The 17,883-nt window shown below is 43.0% G+C and overlaps 1 protein-coding gene across 3 annotated transcripts in view; it reads right to left on the reverse strand.

The window, feature by feature from the left end:
• Positions 1-17,883, reverse strand: part of LOC110529761 (centrosomal protein of 128 kDa) — a 47,777-nt gene that overhangs the window by 5,364 nt on the left and 24,530 nt on the right. For all 3 annotated transcript variants that reach the window (XM_021612269.2, XM_021612268.2, XM_021612267.2), the window contains exons 18-21: positions 11,724-11,783; positions 11,333-11,525; positions 4,551-4,600; positions 3,782-3,805 (exon numbers count right to left, since the gene is read on the reverse strand). In XM_021612269.2, coding sequence (XP_021467944.2) covers positions 3,782-3,805; positions 4,551-4,600; positions 11,333-11,525; positions 11,724-11,783 — 327 coding nt within the window. The remainder of the gene's footprint in view (positions 1-3,781; positions 3,806-4,550; positions 4,601-11,332; positions 11,526-11,723; positions 11,784-17,883) is intronic.

Here is a 17,883-nt window from a genome sequence, read left to right on the forward strand (position 1 = left end):
ACTTTTTGTCTTGTGTTATGTTTGGGGCAAATCCAAAACATTAATGAGACTCTCCATATTTTCAAACATTGTGGTGGCTGCATCATTTCATGAGTATGCTTGTAATCGTTAAGGACTGGGGAGTTTTTCAAGATAAAAATAAACGGAATGGGGCTAAGCACAGGCAAAATCCTAGAGGAAAACCTGGTTCAGTCTGCTTTCCACCAGACACATGACAATAATCTAAAACACAAGGCCAAATCTACACTGGAGTTGCTTACCAAGAAGACAATGAATGTTCCTGAGTGGCAGTTTTGACTTGAATCTAATAATATAAATCTATGGTAAGACCTGAAAATGGTTGTCTAGCAATGATCAACAACCAATTTGGACAGAGCTTGGAGAATCTTGAAAAGAATAATAGGCAAATGTTGCACAATCTAGCTGTGGAAAGCTCTTAGACACTTACCCAGAAAGACTCTGACAGCTGTAATCGCTGCCAAAGGGGCTTCTACAAAGTTTGACTCAGGGGTGTGAATACCTACGCATTTCATTTTCCATCAATTTGTTCCAAAAACAGGTTTTCATATTGCCATTATTTGGTTTTTGTGTGTAGATGGGTGATTTAAAAAAAAAAATGTAATGAATCCATTTTAAATTCAGGCTGTAACACAACAAAATGTGGAATAAGTCAAGGGGTATGAATTCTTTGAAGGCATAGGTCTACAGATAGACAGCATTTGCAAGATGACAATCGAAGTAGCTCCACTGACAATCCGTTATACAAAGACAAAACAAAAAGCAATTGTCATCTAGGGTTGTATTATTATTGCCACATCATATTAGACAGACAGGTCTGTATTGTAATTCCATTCTATTCAGACTGCGGCTTCGTCCCAAATGACACACTATCCCCTATATAGTACACTACTTTTGACAAGTAGTACTCTATGTAGAGAGTAGGGTGCCATTTGGGACTCTGGCCTGTATGTTTTTGTGACATTAAAGAGCTGGGGCTGTTGGAGAACATTACACAGACTGCTCCGCTGATCGCCGCGGTAGAAATGTAAACTTGAAACCCCGCTCACTGCCTGATGAATCAGCTACGGTATGCGCACACACGCTGTAGAGTGCATTCGGAAAGTATTCAGACCCCTTGACTTTTTCTACATTTTGTTACGTTACAGCCTTATTCTAAATTGATTAAGTAGTCTTTTCCCCTCATCAATCTACACACAATAGCCCGCAATGACAAAGCAAATACTAGTTGAGAAATTTCTGCAAATGTATATTTAAAAAAAAAAGGAAATATAACATTTACATAAGTATTCAGACCCTTTACTCAGTACTTTGCTAAAGCACCTTTGGCAGCGATTGCAGCCTGGAGTCATCTTGGGTATGGGGCTGCACGTGTATTTGGGGAGTTTCTTGCGTTCTTCTCATCAGGGTTTGGCTCTAACATGCACTGTCAATTGTGGGAGCTTATTATATATATATATATATATATATATATATATATATATATATATATATATATATATATATATATATATATATATAGGTAAAAGTAAATAAAATAAATAAATAAAAAAAACACCTGTCTATATATATATATATATATATATATATATATATATATATATAGACAGGTGTTTTTTTAATTTATTTTTTACCTTTATTTAACTAGGCAAGTCAGTTAAGAACAAATTCTTATTTTCAATGACGGCCTAGGAACAGTGGGTTAACTGCCTGTTCAGGGGCAGAACGACAGATTTGTACCTTGTCAGCTCGGGGGTTTGAACTTGCAACCTTCCGGTTACTAGTCCAACGCTCTAACCACTAGGTTACTGTGCCTTTCCAAATACTGAATTGAATTTATTACAGGTTCACTCCAATCAAGTTGTAGAAACATCTCAAGGATGATCAATCGAAAAAGTATGCACCCGAGCTCAATTTCGAGTCTTATAGCAAAGGGTTCTGAATGCTTATGTAAACAAAGGTATTCTGTTTTTTTTTAAATAAATTTGCAAAAAAATTCTAAAAACCTGTTTTCTGTTTGTCATTATGGGGTATTGTGTGTAGATGGATGAGGAACCATTTTTATTGAATCCGTTTTAGAATAAGGCTAAAACGTTAACAAAATGTGGAAAAGGGGTCTGAATACTTTCCAAATGCACTGTACATACACACACAGGTCGATACCCTGTGCCACAGTGGTGTAGCAGTAAGCAGGAATGATCTGAATGGATGGGCTTCGCAGGTTTTTTTATTAAAGCTAATTGAAGTCGAGGCCGCTGGCCGCGACACACAATTGTGATGGATAGAGAGAGAACACAGATCGCTTCATAGCTTCACAGCCCATAAATACTCTTAGGTCAATATGGCCTTTCGATATCCCTAACGAATGTGTCTGTCGGTTTGGGTTGACGTGACATGGAGCGGGTGATAAAGGATGTTAGAGGTGGGGTGTTTACATTCTCCTGCCTGGGGTCAATGTTTGTTGTTGAGTCAGTGGACCCTAGTCAGTGTCTAATGGTCCTTACATATACCTGATCATGTTAGCTTTATGGTGATTGAATGATGATCAGCGCTTCTATAAAAACAATCACTAACCATTTATATTCTTCAACTTAGGAGTCAGAGTTTACAAATAATCTTCTCTAGTTTGAGTCCATTAAGCTATCAAGAGGGAAGCCATATATCTGTTAATACGTTTTGTTGGCTATGTTGAAGGTAACACACTCAGTAGAATGGCCTTACTGAAGAGCTCAGTGACTTTCAACGTGGCACCGTCATAGGATGCCACCTTTCCAACAAGTCAGTTCGCCAAATTTCTGCCCTGCAAGAGCTATCCCGGTCAACTGTAAGTGCTGTTATTGTGAAGTGGAAAAGTCTAGGAGCAACAACGGCTCAGCTGCGAAGTGGTAGGCCACACAAGTTCACAGAACGGGACCGCCGGGTGCTGAAGTGTAGTGCAACACTTACTAGAGTTCCAAACTGAGTCTGGAAGCAAAGTCAGCTTCAAAAAATGGGTTTCCATGGCCGAGCAGTCACACACAGGCCAAAGATTACCATGCGCAATGCCAAGCGTCGGCTGGAGTGGTGTAAACTCGCCGCTATTGGACTCTGGAGTAGTGGAAACGCGTTTTGTGGAGTGATGAATCGCGCTTCACCATCTGGCAGTCCAACGGACGAATCTGCTTTGGCGGACGCCAGGAGAATGCTACCTGCCCCAATGCATAGTGCCAACTGTAAAGTTTGGTGGAAGAGGAATAATGGTCTGGGGCTGTTTTTCATGGTACGTAATAGGCCCCTTAGTTCTAGTGAAGGGAAATCTTAATGCTACAGCATACAATTACATTTTAGACAATTCTGTGCTTCCAACTTTGTGGCAACAGTTTGGGAAAGGTCCTTTCCTGTTTCAGCATGACAATGCCCCATGCATAAAGCGAGGTCCCTACAGAAATGGTTGGTTGAGATCGGTGTGGAAGAATTTGACTGGCCTGCACAGAGCCCTGACCTCAACCCCATCGAACAGCTTTGGAAGGACTTGGAAAGCCGACTACGATCCAGGCCTAATCATCCAACATCAGTGCTCGACCTCAATAATGCTGAATGAAAGCAAGTCCCCGCAGCAATGTTCCAACATCTAGTGGAAAGCCTTCCCATAAGAGTGGAGGCTGTTATAACAGCATAGGGGGGACCAACTCCATATTAATGCCCATGATTTTGGAATGAGATGTTCGGCGAGCAGCTGTCCACATACTTTTGGTCATGTAGTGTATAAACAATTCAATCTTACCATCTCCAGATCCAAGATACGATCCTGTGAAGACAAGAACCACAGTTACTTATTGTTTAATGACCAAGAGACGTGTATGAGTGACTGAAAGCGTGTCAAAGCTTAAACCACTAAACAGTGAGTCAGCACGGCGTGTGTATTGCCAATAAACAAGCAACAGGGGACGGAACAGAAGAAGCTGTGGAGAACACGCTCCTCTCTCTCCTCCCTCTCATCTGGCTCCTGAGTGATGTTGGTTCTCTAATGATGCATAAGTGATGCGATGCATCTTATCGGCCTGTCACTCATCCATTCCCACACCTGCTAGATTCCCTCCCTCCCTCCCTCCTCCCCCCGTCCTGTGACTGCGCTGGCTGTTGGGTGGCAGCAGTGTGTGGTTGAACTCGACTCCTCATTCTTCTTAATTAAAGGCCTGGCTGGGTCCGAGGGGACTGATTAATTATAGCAGGTGCACACACACGTACAGACACAGATGGGCCCCAGTACACACACACATACAGACACAGATGGGCCCCAGTACACACACACACACCACTTTGAGGAGAAAATGGAAAACACACTGTGTGACTGGACAGGACTGCCATGGGGTTTAGGACGTTATAGCTGGATTGGGGATGGTGTGCAGTGATGTTTAATAGAAGAGAGAGGAGGCAGTACTAGTACTATAACAGGGTACTCTGTCTGAGGGTGAGTCTGTGTGTTGTGGCCCTGGACAGCAGGCTGCATTGTTCAGACAGAGGAGCAAGGCCAACATGGGTTTCTGGCTCACCTGAAGACTTCTCATCTCATTTTCCTTCCTCCGAGTCTTCTCCAGGAGTTCTTTAAAGAGACAAGCACATGAATAATTACCATCTAATATAATATTCACATAGACAGAGGCATTTGGGACCCACAGCCTTAACACCTTGACTAGCCATGCTATCAGTGGCTATGAAACTTTTCCTATTCTGAACAACCTTGCTGTCAGTCTCAACACCTCCCTAAACTTGGTCAAATCAAATAGATTGCTGTGATTGCTGCTCATTGGTCTCCCACTCCCTGCTGTCTGCTGTCTTGCTGAGCTGAGAGCTGAGCAGGCTGGGCTGGGAGAGGAGGCTGCTCCCAGCTCACACATTCAATATTCAATCACTAGGCATTGGATGACTGCTTTCTACCCTCGTCCCTTTGTCCCTGCCCACCTCTGTCACTCACACTCACACACACTCCACCACGTGCCCACCCAGCCGGAACCCCATGCCGCCACCTCAGGAATACCCAAGCAGCCACTGATCCACTTGCCAATCTCCAGATGGCACCAGCGAGACTCTGGCAGTCTAAACGGGTCTAAAGACGACGTGCCACATGACGTGAGAGAGAAAGTCAGACTGCCAAACTGCCTTCTCTCGCTCACTCAGTCTCTCTCCGTTTAATCTTAACGTGTGGAAGTCAGTTGCTGAGGCAAGACCTATAATCCAACAGCTATCTACCACAGACTGTGTTTTAGTAAATAGGCAGGTGTTACAAGTTAGACCTTACGCAAGAGAAAGAGTTCTTCTGAAAGGTACCACAGCAGTGTTTAAGAAGGCAAAAGTTCCTCTGAAAGGTACCACAGCAGTGTTTAAGAAGGCAAAAGTTCCTCTGAAAGGTACCACAGCAGTGTTTAAGAAGGCAAAAGTTCCTCTGAAAGTTACCACAGCAGCGTTTAAGAAGGCAAAAGTTCCTCTGAAAGGTACCACAGCAGTGTTTAAGAAGGCAAAAGTTCCTCTGAAAGGTACCACAGCAGTGTTTAAGAAGGCAAAAGTTCCTCTGAAAGGTACCACAGCAGTGTTTAAGAAGGCAAAAGTTCCTCTGAAAGTTACCACAGCAGCGTTTAAGAAGGCAAAAGTTCCTCTGAAAGGTACCACAGCAGTGTTTAAAAAGGCAAAAGTTCCTCTGAAAGGTACCACAGCAGTGTTTAAGAAGGTAAAAGTTCCTCTGAAAGGTACCACAGCAGTGTTTAAGAAGGTAAAAGTTCCTCTGAAAGGTACCACAGCAGTGTTTAAGAAGGCAAAAGTTCCAAGGCAGACGTTTTTATCTCAATGTCAACTGTGATGGTTTTCAATTAAAATGTTAAATAAGAGACAAAAAAATCTTCGCAAAGAGCAATTTCTGAAACAAAACTAGGACTGTCTGGGAATGGCTTGAGTGGAGAAGGGAAAACTGAAAATGATTAGCTATTTTCAGAGAAGTTTGGAACTCTTATCGGTCTATTAACCCATTTCAAAGTCTTTTTAAACAGCTCTTACACTAAAAGGGCATTATCATCATTGTCACAATATTATTCCAACCTCAGTGTGTAAATATATATAAACTAGAGGTCGACCGATTAATCGGAATGGCTGATTAATTAGGGCCGATTTCAAGTTTTCATAACAATCGGGAATCTGTATTTTTGGACGCCGATGTGGCCTATTTTTTTTTACAACTTTATTTAACTAGGAAAGTCAGTTAAGAACACATTCTTATTTTCTTCAATGACGGCCTAGGAACGGTGGGTTAACTGCCTTGTTCAGGGGCAGAACGACAGAATTTTACCTTGTCAGCTCTGGGGATTCAATCTTGCAACCTTACAGTTAAAAAGTCCACTGAATTGAAACTGAATTGGTCCACCCACACAAACAGCGTGGTGAAGAAGGCGTAGCAGCGCCACTTCAACCTCAGGAGGCTGAAGAAATTCGGCTTGTCACCAAAAGCACCCACAAACTTTTATAGATGCACAATCGAGAGCATCCTGTCGGGCTGTATCACCGCCTGGTACGACAACTGCTCCGCCCACAACCGTAAGGCTCTCCAGAGGGTAATAAAGTCTGCACAACGCATCACCGGGGGCAAGCTACCTGCCCTCCAGGACACCTACACCACCCGATGTCACAGAAAGGCCATAAAGATCATCAAGGACAACAACCACACGAGCCACAGCCTGTTCACCCCGCTGTCATCCAGAAGGCGAGGTCAGTACAGGTGCATCAAAGCAGGGACCGAGAGACTTAAATCAATCTCAAGGCCATCAGACTGTTAAACAGCCACCACTAACATTGAGTGGCTGCTGCCAACATACTGACTCAACTCCAGCCACTTTAATAATAGAACAATTGATGTAAAAATGTATCACTAGCCACTTTAAACAATGGCACTTAATATAATGTTTACATACCCTACATTACTCATCTCATATGTATATACTGTACTCAATACCATCTACTGCATCTTTCCTATGCCGTTCTGTACCATCACTCATTCATATATCTTTATGTACATATTCTTTATCCCTTTACACTTGTGTGTATAAGGTAGTTATTGTGGAATTGTTAGATTAGATTACTCGTTGGTTATTACTGCATTGTTGGAACTAGAAGCACAAGCATTTCGCTACACTCGCATTAACATCTGCTAATCATGTGTATGTGACAAATACATTTTGATTTGATTTCCAACGCTCTAACCACCTGCCTCAAGAGGAGCCTGCCTGTTACGCGAATGCAGTAAGAAGCCAAGGTAAGTTGCTAGCTAGCATTAAACATATCTTATAAAAAACAATCAATTAATCATAATCACTAGTTAACTACACATGGTTGATGATATTACTAGTTTATCTAGCGTGTCCTGCGTTGCATATAATCGATGCGGTGCGCATTCGCAAAAAAGGACTGTCGTTGCTCCAATGTGTACCTAACCATAAACATCAATTCCTTTCTTAAAATCAATACACAGAAGTATATATTTTTAAACCTGCATATTTACCTAAAAGAAATTCAGGTTAGCAGGCAATATTAACCAGGTGAAATTGTGTCACTTCTCTTGCGTTCATTGCACGCAAGGTCAGGGTATATGCAACAGTTTGAGCCGCCTGGCTTGTTGCGAACGAATTTGCCAGAATTGTACGTAATTATGACATAACATTGAAGGTTGTGCAATATAACAGCAATAATTAGACTTATGGATGCCACCCGTTAGATAAAATTCAGAACGGTTCCGTATTTCACTGAAAGAATAAATATTTTGTTTTCGAGATGATAGTTTCCGGATTCGACCATATTAATGACCTACGGCTCGTATTTCTGTGTGTTATTATGTTATAATTAAGTCTATGATTTGATAGAGCAGTCTGACTGAGCGATGGTAGGCACCAGCAGGCTCATAAGCATTCATTCAAACAGCACTTTCGTACGTTTTGCCAGCAGCTCTTCGCTGTGCTTCAAACATTGCGCTGTTTATGACTTCAAGCCTATCAACTCCCGAGATTAGGCTGTTGTAACTGATGTGAAATGGCTAGCTAGTTAGCGGGGTGTGAGCTAATAGCGTTTCAAACGTCACTCGCTCTGAGACTTGGAGTAGTTGTTCCCCTTGCTCTGCATGGGTAACGCTGCTTCGAGGGTGGCTGTTGTCGATGTGTTCCTGGTTCGAACCCAGGGAGGAGCGAAGAGAGGGACGGAAGCTATACTGTTAGTTACACTGGCAAAACTAAAGTGCCTATAAGAACATCCAATAGTCAAAGGTATATGAAATACAAATCGTATAGAGAGAAATAGTCCTATAATTCCTATAATAACTACAACCTAAAACTTCTTACCTGGGAATATTGAAGACTCATGTTAAAAGGAACCACCAGCTTTCATATGTTCTCATGTTATGAGCAAGGAATGTTAGCTTTCTTACATGGCTCATTTTGCACTTTTACAACACTTTGTTTTTGCATTATTTAAACCAAATTGAACATGTTTCATTATTTATTTGAGGCTAAATGGATTTTATTGATGTATTATATTAAGTTAAAATAAGTGTTCATTCAGTATTGTTGTAATTGTCATTATTACAAATACATTTTTTTATATATTTTTTTATTAAAATCAGCCGATTTTCGGGATCTGCTTTTTTTGGTCCTCCAATAATAGGTGTATCTGTGTTGAAAAATCATAGTCGGTTGACCTCTAATATAAAGCACAGGGAAATGTAGTTACCTGAACTTAACCAATTGAAAAGTAAGAGGGAGAAAAGTACACTGGCAGCAACTGTCAGCAACCAAAAACTTCCTCTGAAAACTTCTGAAGTAAGTTACGATGATCAAAGACATGAGGAGTGCCCCCAGTGAACCGTATATCTAGATAGAACAAATACATCTAAGATGTGTTGCTGTTCGTTCCTAATGAGAGAGAACATTTCCAGATGGTCCAATTTAGTTTTCTGATGTTTTGTACTAAATCGCGCCAAAGATATTGTAATGAAACAGCCAGGGAGCAGGTCTCGAACCCTCGACCTTCGAGCCCGAGGTCCGGCGCGCTATCGACTGTGCCGCAAAAGCATGCTCGAGCAACAGAGTCGATTTCCGCGCGTATAAACCCAGGGTCGTTACAATATACAGTTACCAGACTCTTTCCCAAGGGGAAGACAGAGTTGGGGGTTAGACAGCATCATTGTAAATATGAATGTGTTTTTAACTGAATTGCCTAGGTAAATAAAAGTTAAATAAAAATAAATACAAATTACTATGGTGTCTAGGACCCACAATGTAAGGGCTGGGAATTGCCAGGGACCTCACCACACAATATTATCACGATACTTAGGTGCCAATACGATATATATTGTGATTCTCACGATTCTATATCTACTGCTATTCGATACAGCGATTTTATTGTGATTTGATATTCCAAACATATTGCGCACTATATGTCTGCTGCAGCGAGACAATAGACAGCATGAGAAAATTAAGTTTAGATTATTCAGGGAAATAAAAATGCTGAAAACATGTTGGCTCGCTATTTACATTTTAGGCATTTAGCAGATGCTACTATCAAGAGTGACTTTACAGGAGCAATTAGGGTTAAGTGCCTTGCTCAAGGGCACATCGACAGAATTTTCACCCAAGCTCCGTTTCCATTGGCACTAGAAAGTCAGCTTCGTGGGCTAGCTCAAATTGCGTTTCCACTGCCTCCAGAAATGTGAAATTATGGCATGTTGCTAGGTACCCAATATGTGACTGTTATGCATTTTCAGAAATGAACACAAATTTAGAACTACAGACAAAAACAAGGACACTCGAACAGATAGAAACACAACCATAATGAGGCTTGCTACATGTCGGACAAATCATTAGCAACCGTCTAGATGGAACAGAAAAAGCCTGGCTTCGCTAATGTTGCTAGCTAGCAAGATGTTGATGAATGTAATTCACCCTCACGATGCTGTAATTAACGTTAACCCAAACTCCAACCATTGCCAGCCAGACTCAGAGCCACGTATTTAGCTTAATTACTTAATTTAATTACTACCTTGCTGGCCATGGCGTTGCTTATTAGCTAGCTAGCTAACCAAGCGAACTAGAAGACAGGTTTGAAATGATGTAGCTAGCTAGCCTTTCAATACGACCTGGCCAGCTATAATTCCTGCTAGCTAGCGAGCTTGTTTCAAGCTGATTTGCTAGCTAACGTTAGGTAGCTACCATTAGAGGGCTGGCTGTTCTCATAAATAAATAATAATAAATATTTATTGTGTAGCACAAAAATGAATCAAGGATCATGCTATGGTGATAATTCGTGTTATGTCTGACTACTGCAGTACTGCTTGCCCATGTGCTTGCTAACAGCCACAAGCCCAGACGACCTAGCTAAACCTGTTAGCATCCAGCAGTGATCCGCTGGTGGTTGCATAGTAACGGCGTTACCAACCAGAATTCTAATCAAGTTGTGAAACCGGGCTGCGCTGGCCCTGGTTTCCCTTGAACCAGCTCGAATTTGGCCCTAATTTTAAGTGCCAGTGGAAACGGGGCTCTAGTCGGCTCGGGGATTCGAACCAGCAACCTTTCAATTACTGGCCCAACGCTCTTAACCGCTAGACTATCTCCCTATTTAAATAGAAGATGGAGAACAAAGTAGCTGTACGATGAAAATGACCACAGTTTTTTGCGCAGATACAGTCAATTAGCACTAGTTAATGCTACCTAGCAAAAAAAAGAAGTGAAGTATTGATATAATATTGTCCAAAATAACATAGCGATTCGTAACCGTAACTGAGCCCCCCCCCCCACAATGCCACGCTGTTCCAGCCAGAGCAGCACAGCACGTCTGCATGAGAGAGACTGGTTGATTAGGTCTTTGTCTGTCAGTCCTTCAGTCTGTGTAGAGGAAGGAGGGAGCTCAGAATTAGACAGAGGTTCCCCTGGTTGTTGTGATGAAACCTGCTCTGCTGGGTCCCCCTTCTCTAACTCATTATCAAGAGTTTAGTTTAGAAACTGGGAGAGAGAAGAGCTTCCCTGTGTGGATGTGAATGTGTGGGAGGAAGAAATGAGAGGAACAAACCAAGTGCATTTGCAGAAATGAACACAAATTAAGAACCACAGACAAAAACAAGGACACTCGAGCAGATAGAAACACAACCATAATGAGGCTTGCTACATGTCGGACAATTCATTAGCAACCGTCTAGATGGAACAGAAAAAACCTGAATGAGCCCATATTGCTGCTCTTAAACTGATGTATGGGAGCTTTAGAAGTTGGCCCTCAATCAATGAATCAATCAATCAATCGGATCCAGCCCTACCTTTCTTCTCTGTGCTGATGGAGTGCAGTAGTTTCTCCTGCTGGTCCAGTCTCTGTAGCAGGGCCTGTCTTTCAGAGTCTCTGCTCTGTCTCAGTCCTTTCAGCTGTTCTCTGTCCTGCTGGACCTGCCGTCGCAGCTTTCTCTCTCTGGCCTCATGGACAGACACCTCCTCACATAGCCAACGCAGCTTGGTCTGGAACGAACGAACGAACGCACACACACACACACTTCATAATGCAGTCATACCCACAATGTCACACACGCAGGTTGTTTCTCAGTCTCTCACATTCACACCCGAAAAAAACCTGATGAATTGTCAGTTTCTCCCAATAGCGACAGGTGGGTCAATGCTTTGAAAGTATCTCCATAAAAGATGGATAATGTAGTGTACCTTAGTCTCAGCCAACCAGCGATGAGGGTCTTTCTGGAGTCCAGGATTGAGGGATATGGCCTAGACATAACAAAGACAGTTAGTTCTAGAAGTTTGGAAACCATCATGATTTGAAGGTGTAGAAATCCCAGAGCCCTAAACCGCTCCTACCTCCTCAGAACAGTGAGTGGGAGCTATAAATGGCCATTTCCAGCAACATCACACACACAGTTGGGAGAGACACACAACATTCTCTGACTGTCACATAAAAAAAGAAACCATTTGCTCCCCTGACATACCCTTCTGCTGTCAACACAGCCTGCGTCTCTGCGTGGGTCAGCAGTGGCAGACAGAGTTGGGCATAACAGACGGTGTGTACGTGTGTGTGTGTGCTTGCTTTCCTGCATGTGCGTAAGTGCGGCTACAACTGTGTGAAAGTGTGTGATCATGTACAGAGGTAGCAACCTGCCCCTTTCTCTCCCTGTACCCTTTAGCGATCAAAAGCCCAGTGTGTAATGTTGGGAGGCTGATATATAGGAGGAGTAAAAAGCTCTGTTTGACAGACAGCACACAGGTGAAATGAAAGAAAGACGGAACAGGCAGCAGAGCAGTGATGTCGGAGCAGGATGTGAGATGCATAGTGTCTACATAAACAGCTGCTTGTTCAAAACTCCTCCAGAAAGAGAGAGAAGAGGGGGAGTAGAGAGGAGGAGGAGGGGGAGGATGAAGAAGATGAGGAGGGGGAGAAGGAATGAAAAATAGGAAGAAGGTGGAGAGGGGTCAGATGAAGGAGGTGTTATAGTTATGTAATATTTGATGAAAGGCAGCTTAACCTTTAACTTTAATGATCCACTCATTAGCCCAAATCCTTGACACAGTTTGACTCCTTTATAACATGACAAATTACAGATGAACATTGCATTAGGCCGACTCGCCTCGGTGCATATTGGAAAATCTATATGCTAGAGCAAAGAGGGCTAACTGGGTTCGTTAAACTCATCGGAGGGGGAACAGGACAGGGTTTGTGGGAATATTTTGTATTGTCCTAAGAGACTGGGACATTTAAAGGCCTTTTGTGTTTTGGACTACAAACAAACACACATGCTACCAACTCACTCTTCACTCTGTGAATGAATACAGATTATTGCAAATCATCTAATGTAGATAGACCTCTGAGTCACTCTAATCATTATTACAGCTATTCTTGGTTGGGCTACTCCTGTGCTGTGACTTGTGTATATGTGGTGTGTCTTATCCACTGGCTGTCTGGCAAACAGGCTACAATAGGCAGTCTCTCCTGCTGATGTGTGTGTCTGTCTGGCTAACAGGCTACACTAGGCAGTCTCTCCTGCTGATGTGTGTGTGTCTGGCAAACAGGCTACACTAGGCGGTCTCTCCTGCTGATGTGTGTTTCTGTCTGGTAGCACGACTCTCTCCTAAACTATTCATATCAGCAGAGTAAATACCTGCCCTTTGACCCAATAAAGGTTTCTATCTTTACACCTCTCTAACAACACCGCTACGGGTTTAGGTTAAAGTGTGTGAGGAATAGGTAAGGGTGTGTGTGAGGGATAGGTGAGGGTGTGTTAAAGTGTGTGAGGGATAGGTGAGGGTGTGTGAGAAATAGGTGAGGGTGTTACATACAATAGGCATGGTAACATGCAATTAAATGTCAATAGAAAAGCCATGACACGAGCCTATCAGACACAAGCCTACCAGACAAGCTAGATTACTTCTTTGCTCGCTTCGAGGCAAATAACACTGAAACATGCATGAGAGTATCAGCTGTTCCCGGAAGACTGTGTGATCACGCTCTCCGCAGCCGATGTAAGAAAGACCTTTAATAGGTCAACATTCACAAGGCCGCAGGGCCAGATGGATTACCAGGACGTGTACTCAGAGCATGTGCTGACCAACTGGCAAGTGTCTTCACTGACATTTTCAACCTCTCCCTGTCTGAGTCTGTAATACCAACATGTTTAAAGCAGACCACCACAGTGCCTGTGCCCAAGAATACCAAGGTAACCTGCGTAAATTACTAACAACCCGTAGCACTCACGTCTGTAGTCATGAAGTGCTTTGAAAGGCTGGCCATAGGCTCACATCAACACCATTATCCCAGAAACGCTAGACCCACTCCAATTTGCATACCGCCCAAACAGATCCAGAGATGCAATCTCTATTGCACTCCACACTGCCCTTTCCCACCTGGACAAAAGGAACACCTATGTGAGAATGCTATTCATTGACTACAGCTCAGTGTTCAACACCATAGTGCCCTCAAAGCTCATCAATATGCGAAGGACCCTGGGACTAAACAACTCCCTCTGCAACTGGATCCTGGACTTCCTGACGGGCCGCCCCCAGGTGGTAAGGGTAGGTAACAACACATCCGCCATGCTGATCCTCAACACTGGGGCCCCTCAAGGGTGCGTGCTCAGCCCACTCCTGTAATCCCTGTTCACTCATGACCGCAAGGCCAGGCACGACTCCAAAACCATCATTAAGTTTGCCGATGACACAACAGTGGTAGGCCTGATCGACAACAATGAGACAGCCTATAGGGAGGAGGACAGAGACCTGACCGTGTAGAGCAAGGACAACAACCTGTCCCTCAACGTGATCAAGACAAAGGAGATGACTGTGGACTACAGGAAAAGAAGGACCGAGCACGCCTCCATTCTCATTGACTGGGCTGAGGTGGAGCAGGTTGAGAGCTTCAAGTTCCTTGGTGTCCACATCACCAACAAACTAACATTTATTTATTTAACTAGGCAAGTCAGTGAAGAACAAATTCTTATTTACAATGACAGCCTACCGGGGAACAGTGGATTAACTGCCTTGTTCAGGGGCAGAACAACAGATTTTTTCCCTTGTCAGCTCAGGGATTCAATCCAGCAACCTTTCGGTTACTGGCCCAACGCTCTAACCACTAGGCTATCTGCCGTCCAAGGTCCAATCACACCAAGACAGTCGTGAAGAGGGCACGACAAAACCTATTCCCCTTCTGGAGACTGAAAAGATTTGGCATGGGTCCTGAAATCCTCAAAAGGTTCTACAGCTGCACCATAGAGATTATCCTGACAGGTTGCATCACTGCCTGGTATGGCAACTGCTCGGCCTCCGACCGCAAGGCACTACAGAGGGTAGTGCGTACGTCCCACTACATCACTGGGGCCAAGCTTCCTGCCATCTAGGACCTCTATACCAGGCAGTGTCAGAGGAAGGCCCAAAAATTGTCAAAGACTCCAGCCACCCTAGTCATAGCCTGTTCTCTCAGCTATCGCACGGCAAGTGGTACCGGAGCGCCAAGTCTAGATCCAAAAGGTTTCTAAACAGCTTCTACCCCCAAGCCATAAGACTCCTGAACACTAATCAAATGACTACCCAGACTATTTGCATTGCCCCCCCCCCCCCTTTTACACTGCTGCTTTTCTCTGTTATTATCTATGCATAGTCACTATAATAACTCTACCTACATGTACATATTACCTCAATTACCGTGACATCGGTGCCCCTTGCATATTGACTCTGTACCGGTACCCCCTGTATATAGCCCCACTATTGTTATTTTACTGCTGCTCTTTATTTATTTGCTACTTTTATTTTTGGGGGGGGTAATGTTCTTAAAACTGCATTGTTGGTTAATGGCTTGTAAGTAAGCATTTCACTGTAAGGTCTGCACCTGTTGTATTCGGCGCATGTGACAAAATGTGATTTGATAACGGAGGAAAATTGAGCATTTGCTGCGGTTCCAGCTGTAGACTTTGTAGCTTTAGTTGGAAGGATTAAATGGTATGAGTTTACTTATCAAAATAACGTGCAGGCATCACGAGCATATGTCAATTAAGTGAATGTACCGCTTTTGTGATGGGTGTTAAAGTGTGTGTGAGGAATAGGAATGGGTGTGTGCGAGAAATAGGTAAGGTTGTGTTAAAGTGTGTGTGAGGAATAGGTATGGGTGTGTGTGAGGAATAGGTAAGGTTGTGTTAAAGTGTGTGTGAGGAATAGGTATGGGTGTATTAAAGTGTGTGTGAGGAATAGGTATGGGTGTGTGTGAGGAATAGGTATGGGTGTATTAAAGTGTGTGTGAGGAATAGGTATGGGTGTGTGTGAGGAATAGGTATGGGTGTATTAAAGTGTGTGTGAGGAATAGGTATGAGTGTGTGTGAGGAATAGGTATGGGTGTGTGTGAGGAAAAGGTAAGGTTGTGTTAAAGTGTGTGTGAGGAATAGGTATGGGTGTATTAAAGTGTGTGAGAGGAATAGGTATGGGTGCACACCAAACTGGAAGTCTTCCGACTAGCTTGGAAAGACAGTACTGTGCAGTACCGAAGAGCCCTTACTGCTGCTCGATCATCCTATTTTTCTAACTTAATTGAGGAAAATAAGAACAATCCGAAATTCCTTTTTGATACTGTCGCAAAGCTAACTAAAAAGCAGCATTCCCCAAGAGAGGATGACTTTCACTTTAGCAGTGATAAATTCATGAACTTCTTTGAGGAAAAGATTATGATTATTAGAAAGCAAATTACGGACTCCTCCTTAAATCTGCGTATTCCTTCAAAGCTCAGTTGTCCTGAGTCTGCACAACTCTGCCAGGACCTAGGATCAAGAGAGACGCGCAAGTGTTTTAGTACTATATCTCTTGACACAATGATGAAAATAATCATGGCCTCTAAACCTTCAAGCTGCATACTGGACCCTATTCCAACTAAACTACTGAAAGAGCTGCTTCCTGTGCTTGGCCCTCCTATGTTGAACATAATAAACGGCTCTCTATCCACCGGATGTGTACCAAACTCACTAAAAGTGGCAGTAATAAAGCCTCTCTTGAAAAAGCCAAACCTTGACCCAGAAAATATAAAAAACTAATCGGCCTATATCGAATCTTCCATTCTTCTCAAAAATTTTAGAAAAGGCTGTTGCGCAACAACTCACTGCCTTCCTGAAGACAAACAATGTATACGAAATGCTTCAGTCTGGTTTTAGACCCCATCATAGCACTGAGACGGCACTTGTGAAGGTGGTAAATGACATTTTAATGGCATCGGACCGAGGCTCTGCATCTGTCCTCGTGCTCCTAGACCTTAGTGCTGCTTTTGATACCATCGATCACCACATTCTTTTGGAGAGATTGGAAACCCAAATTGGTCTACACGGACAAGTTCTGGCCTGGTTTAGATCTTATCTGTCGGAAAGATATCAGTTTGTCTCTGTGAATGGTTTGTCCTCTGACAAATCAACTGTAAATTTCGGTGTTCCTCAAGGTTCCGTTTTAGGACCACTATTGTTTTCACTATATATTTTACCTCTTGGGGATGTTATTCGAAAACATAATGTTAACTTTCACTGCTATGCGGATGACACACAGCTGTACATTTCAATGAAACATGGTGAAGCCCCAAAATTGCCCTTGCTAGAAGCATGTGTTTCAGACATAAGGAAGTGGATGGCTGCAAACTTTCTACTTTCAAACTCGGACAAAACAGAGATGCTTGTTCTAGGTCCCAAGAAACAAAGAGATCTTCTGTTGAATCTGACAATTAATCTTAATGGTTGTACAGTCGTCTCAAATAAAACTGTGAAGGACCTCGGCGTTACTCTGGACCCTGATCTCTCTTTTGAAGAACATATCAAGACCATTTCAAGGACAGCTTTTTTCCATCTACGTAACATTGCAAAAATCAGAAACTTTCTGTCCAAAAATGATGCAGAAAAATTAATCCATGCTTTTGTCACTTCTAGATTAGACTACTGCAATGCTCTACTTTCCGGCTACCCGGATAAAGCACTAAATAAACTTCAGTTAGTGCTAAATACAGCTGCTAGAATCCTGACTAGAACCAAAAAAATTCATCATATTACTCCAGTGCTAGCCTCTCTACACTGGCTTCCTGTCAAAGCAAGGGATGATTTCAAGGTTTTACTGCTAACCTACAAAGCATTACATGGGCTTGCTCCTACCTATCTCTCTGATTTGGTCCTGCCGTACATACCTACACGTACGCTACGGTCAAAAGACGCAGGCCTCCTAATTGTCCCTAGAATTTCTAAGCAAACAGCTGGAGGCAGGGCTTTCTCCTATAGAGCTCCATTTTTATGGAACGGTCTGCCTACCCATGTCAGAGACGCAAACTCGGTCTCAACCTTTAAGTCTCTACTGAAGACTCATCTCTTCA

This window comes from Oncorhynchus mykiss, chromosome 8, assembly GCF_013265735.2.
Source record: "Oncorhynchus mykiss isolate Arlee chromosome 8, USDA_OmykA_1.1, whole genome shotgun sequence".
NCBI classification, from domain to species: Eukaryota; Metazoa; Chordata; class Actinopteri; order Salmoniformes; family Salmonidae; genus Oncorhynchus; species Oncorhynchus mykiss.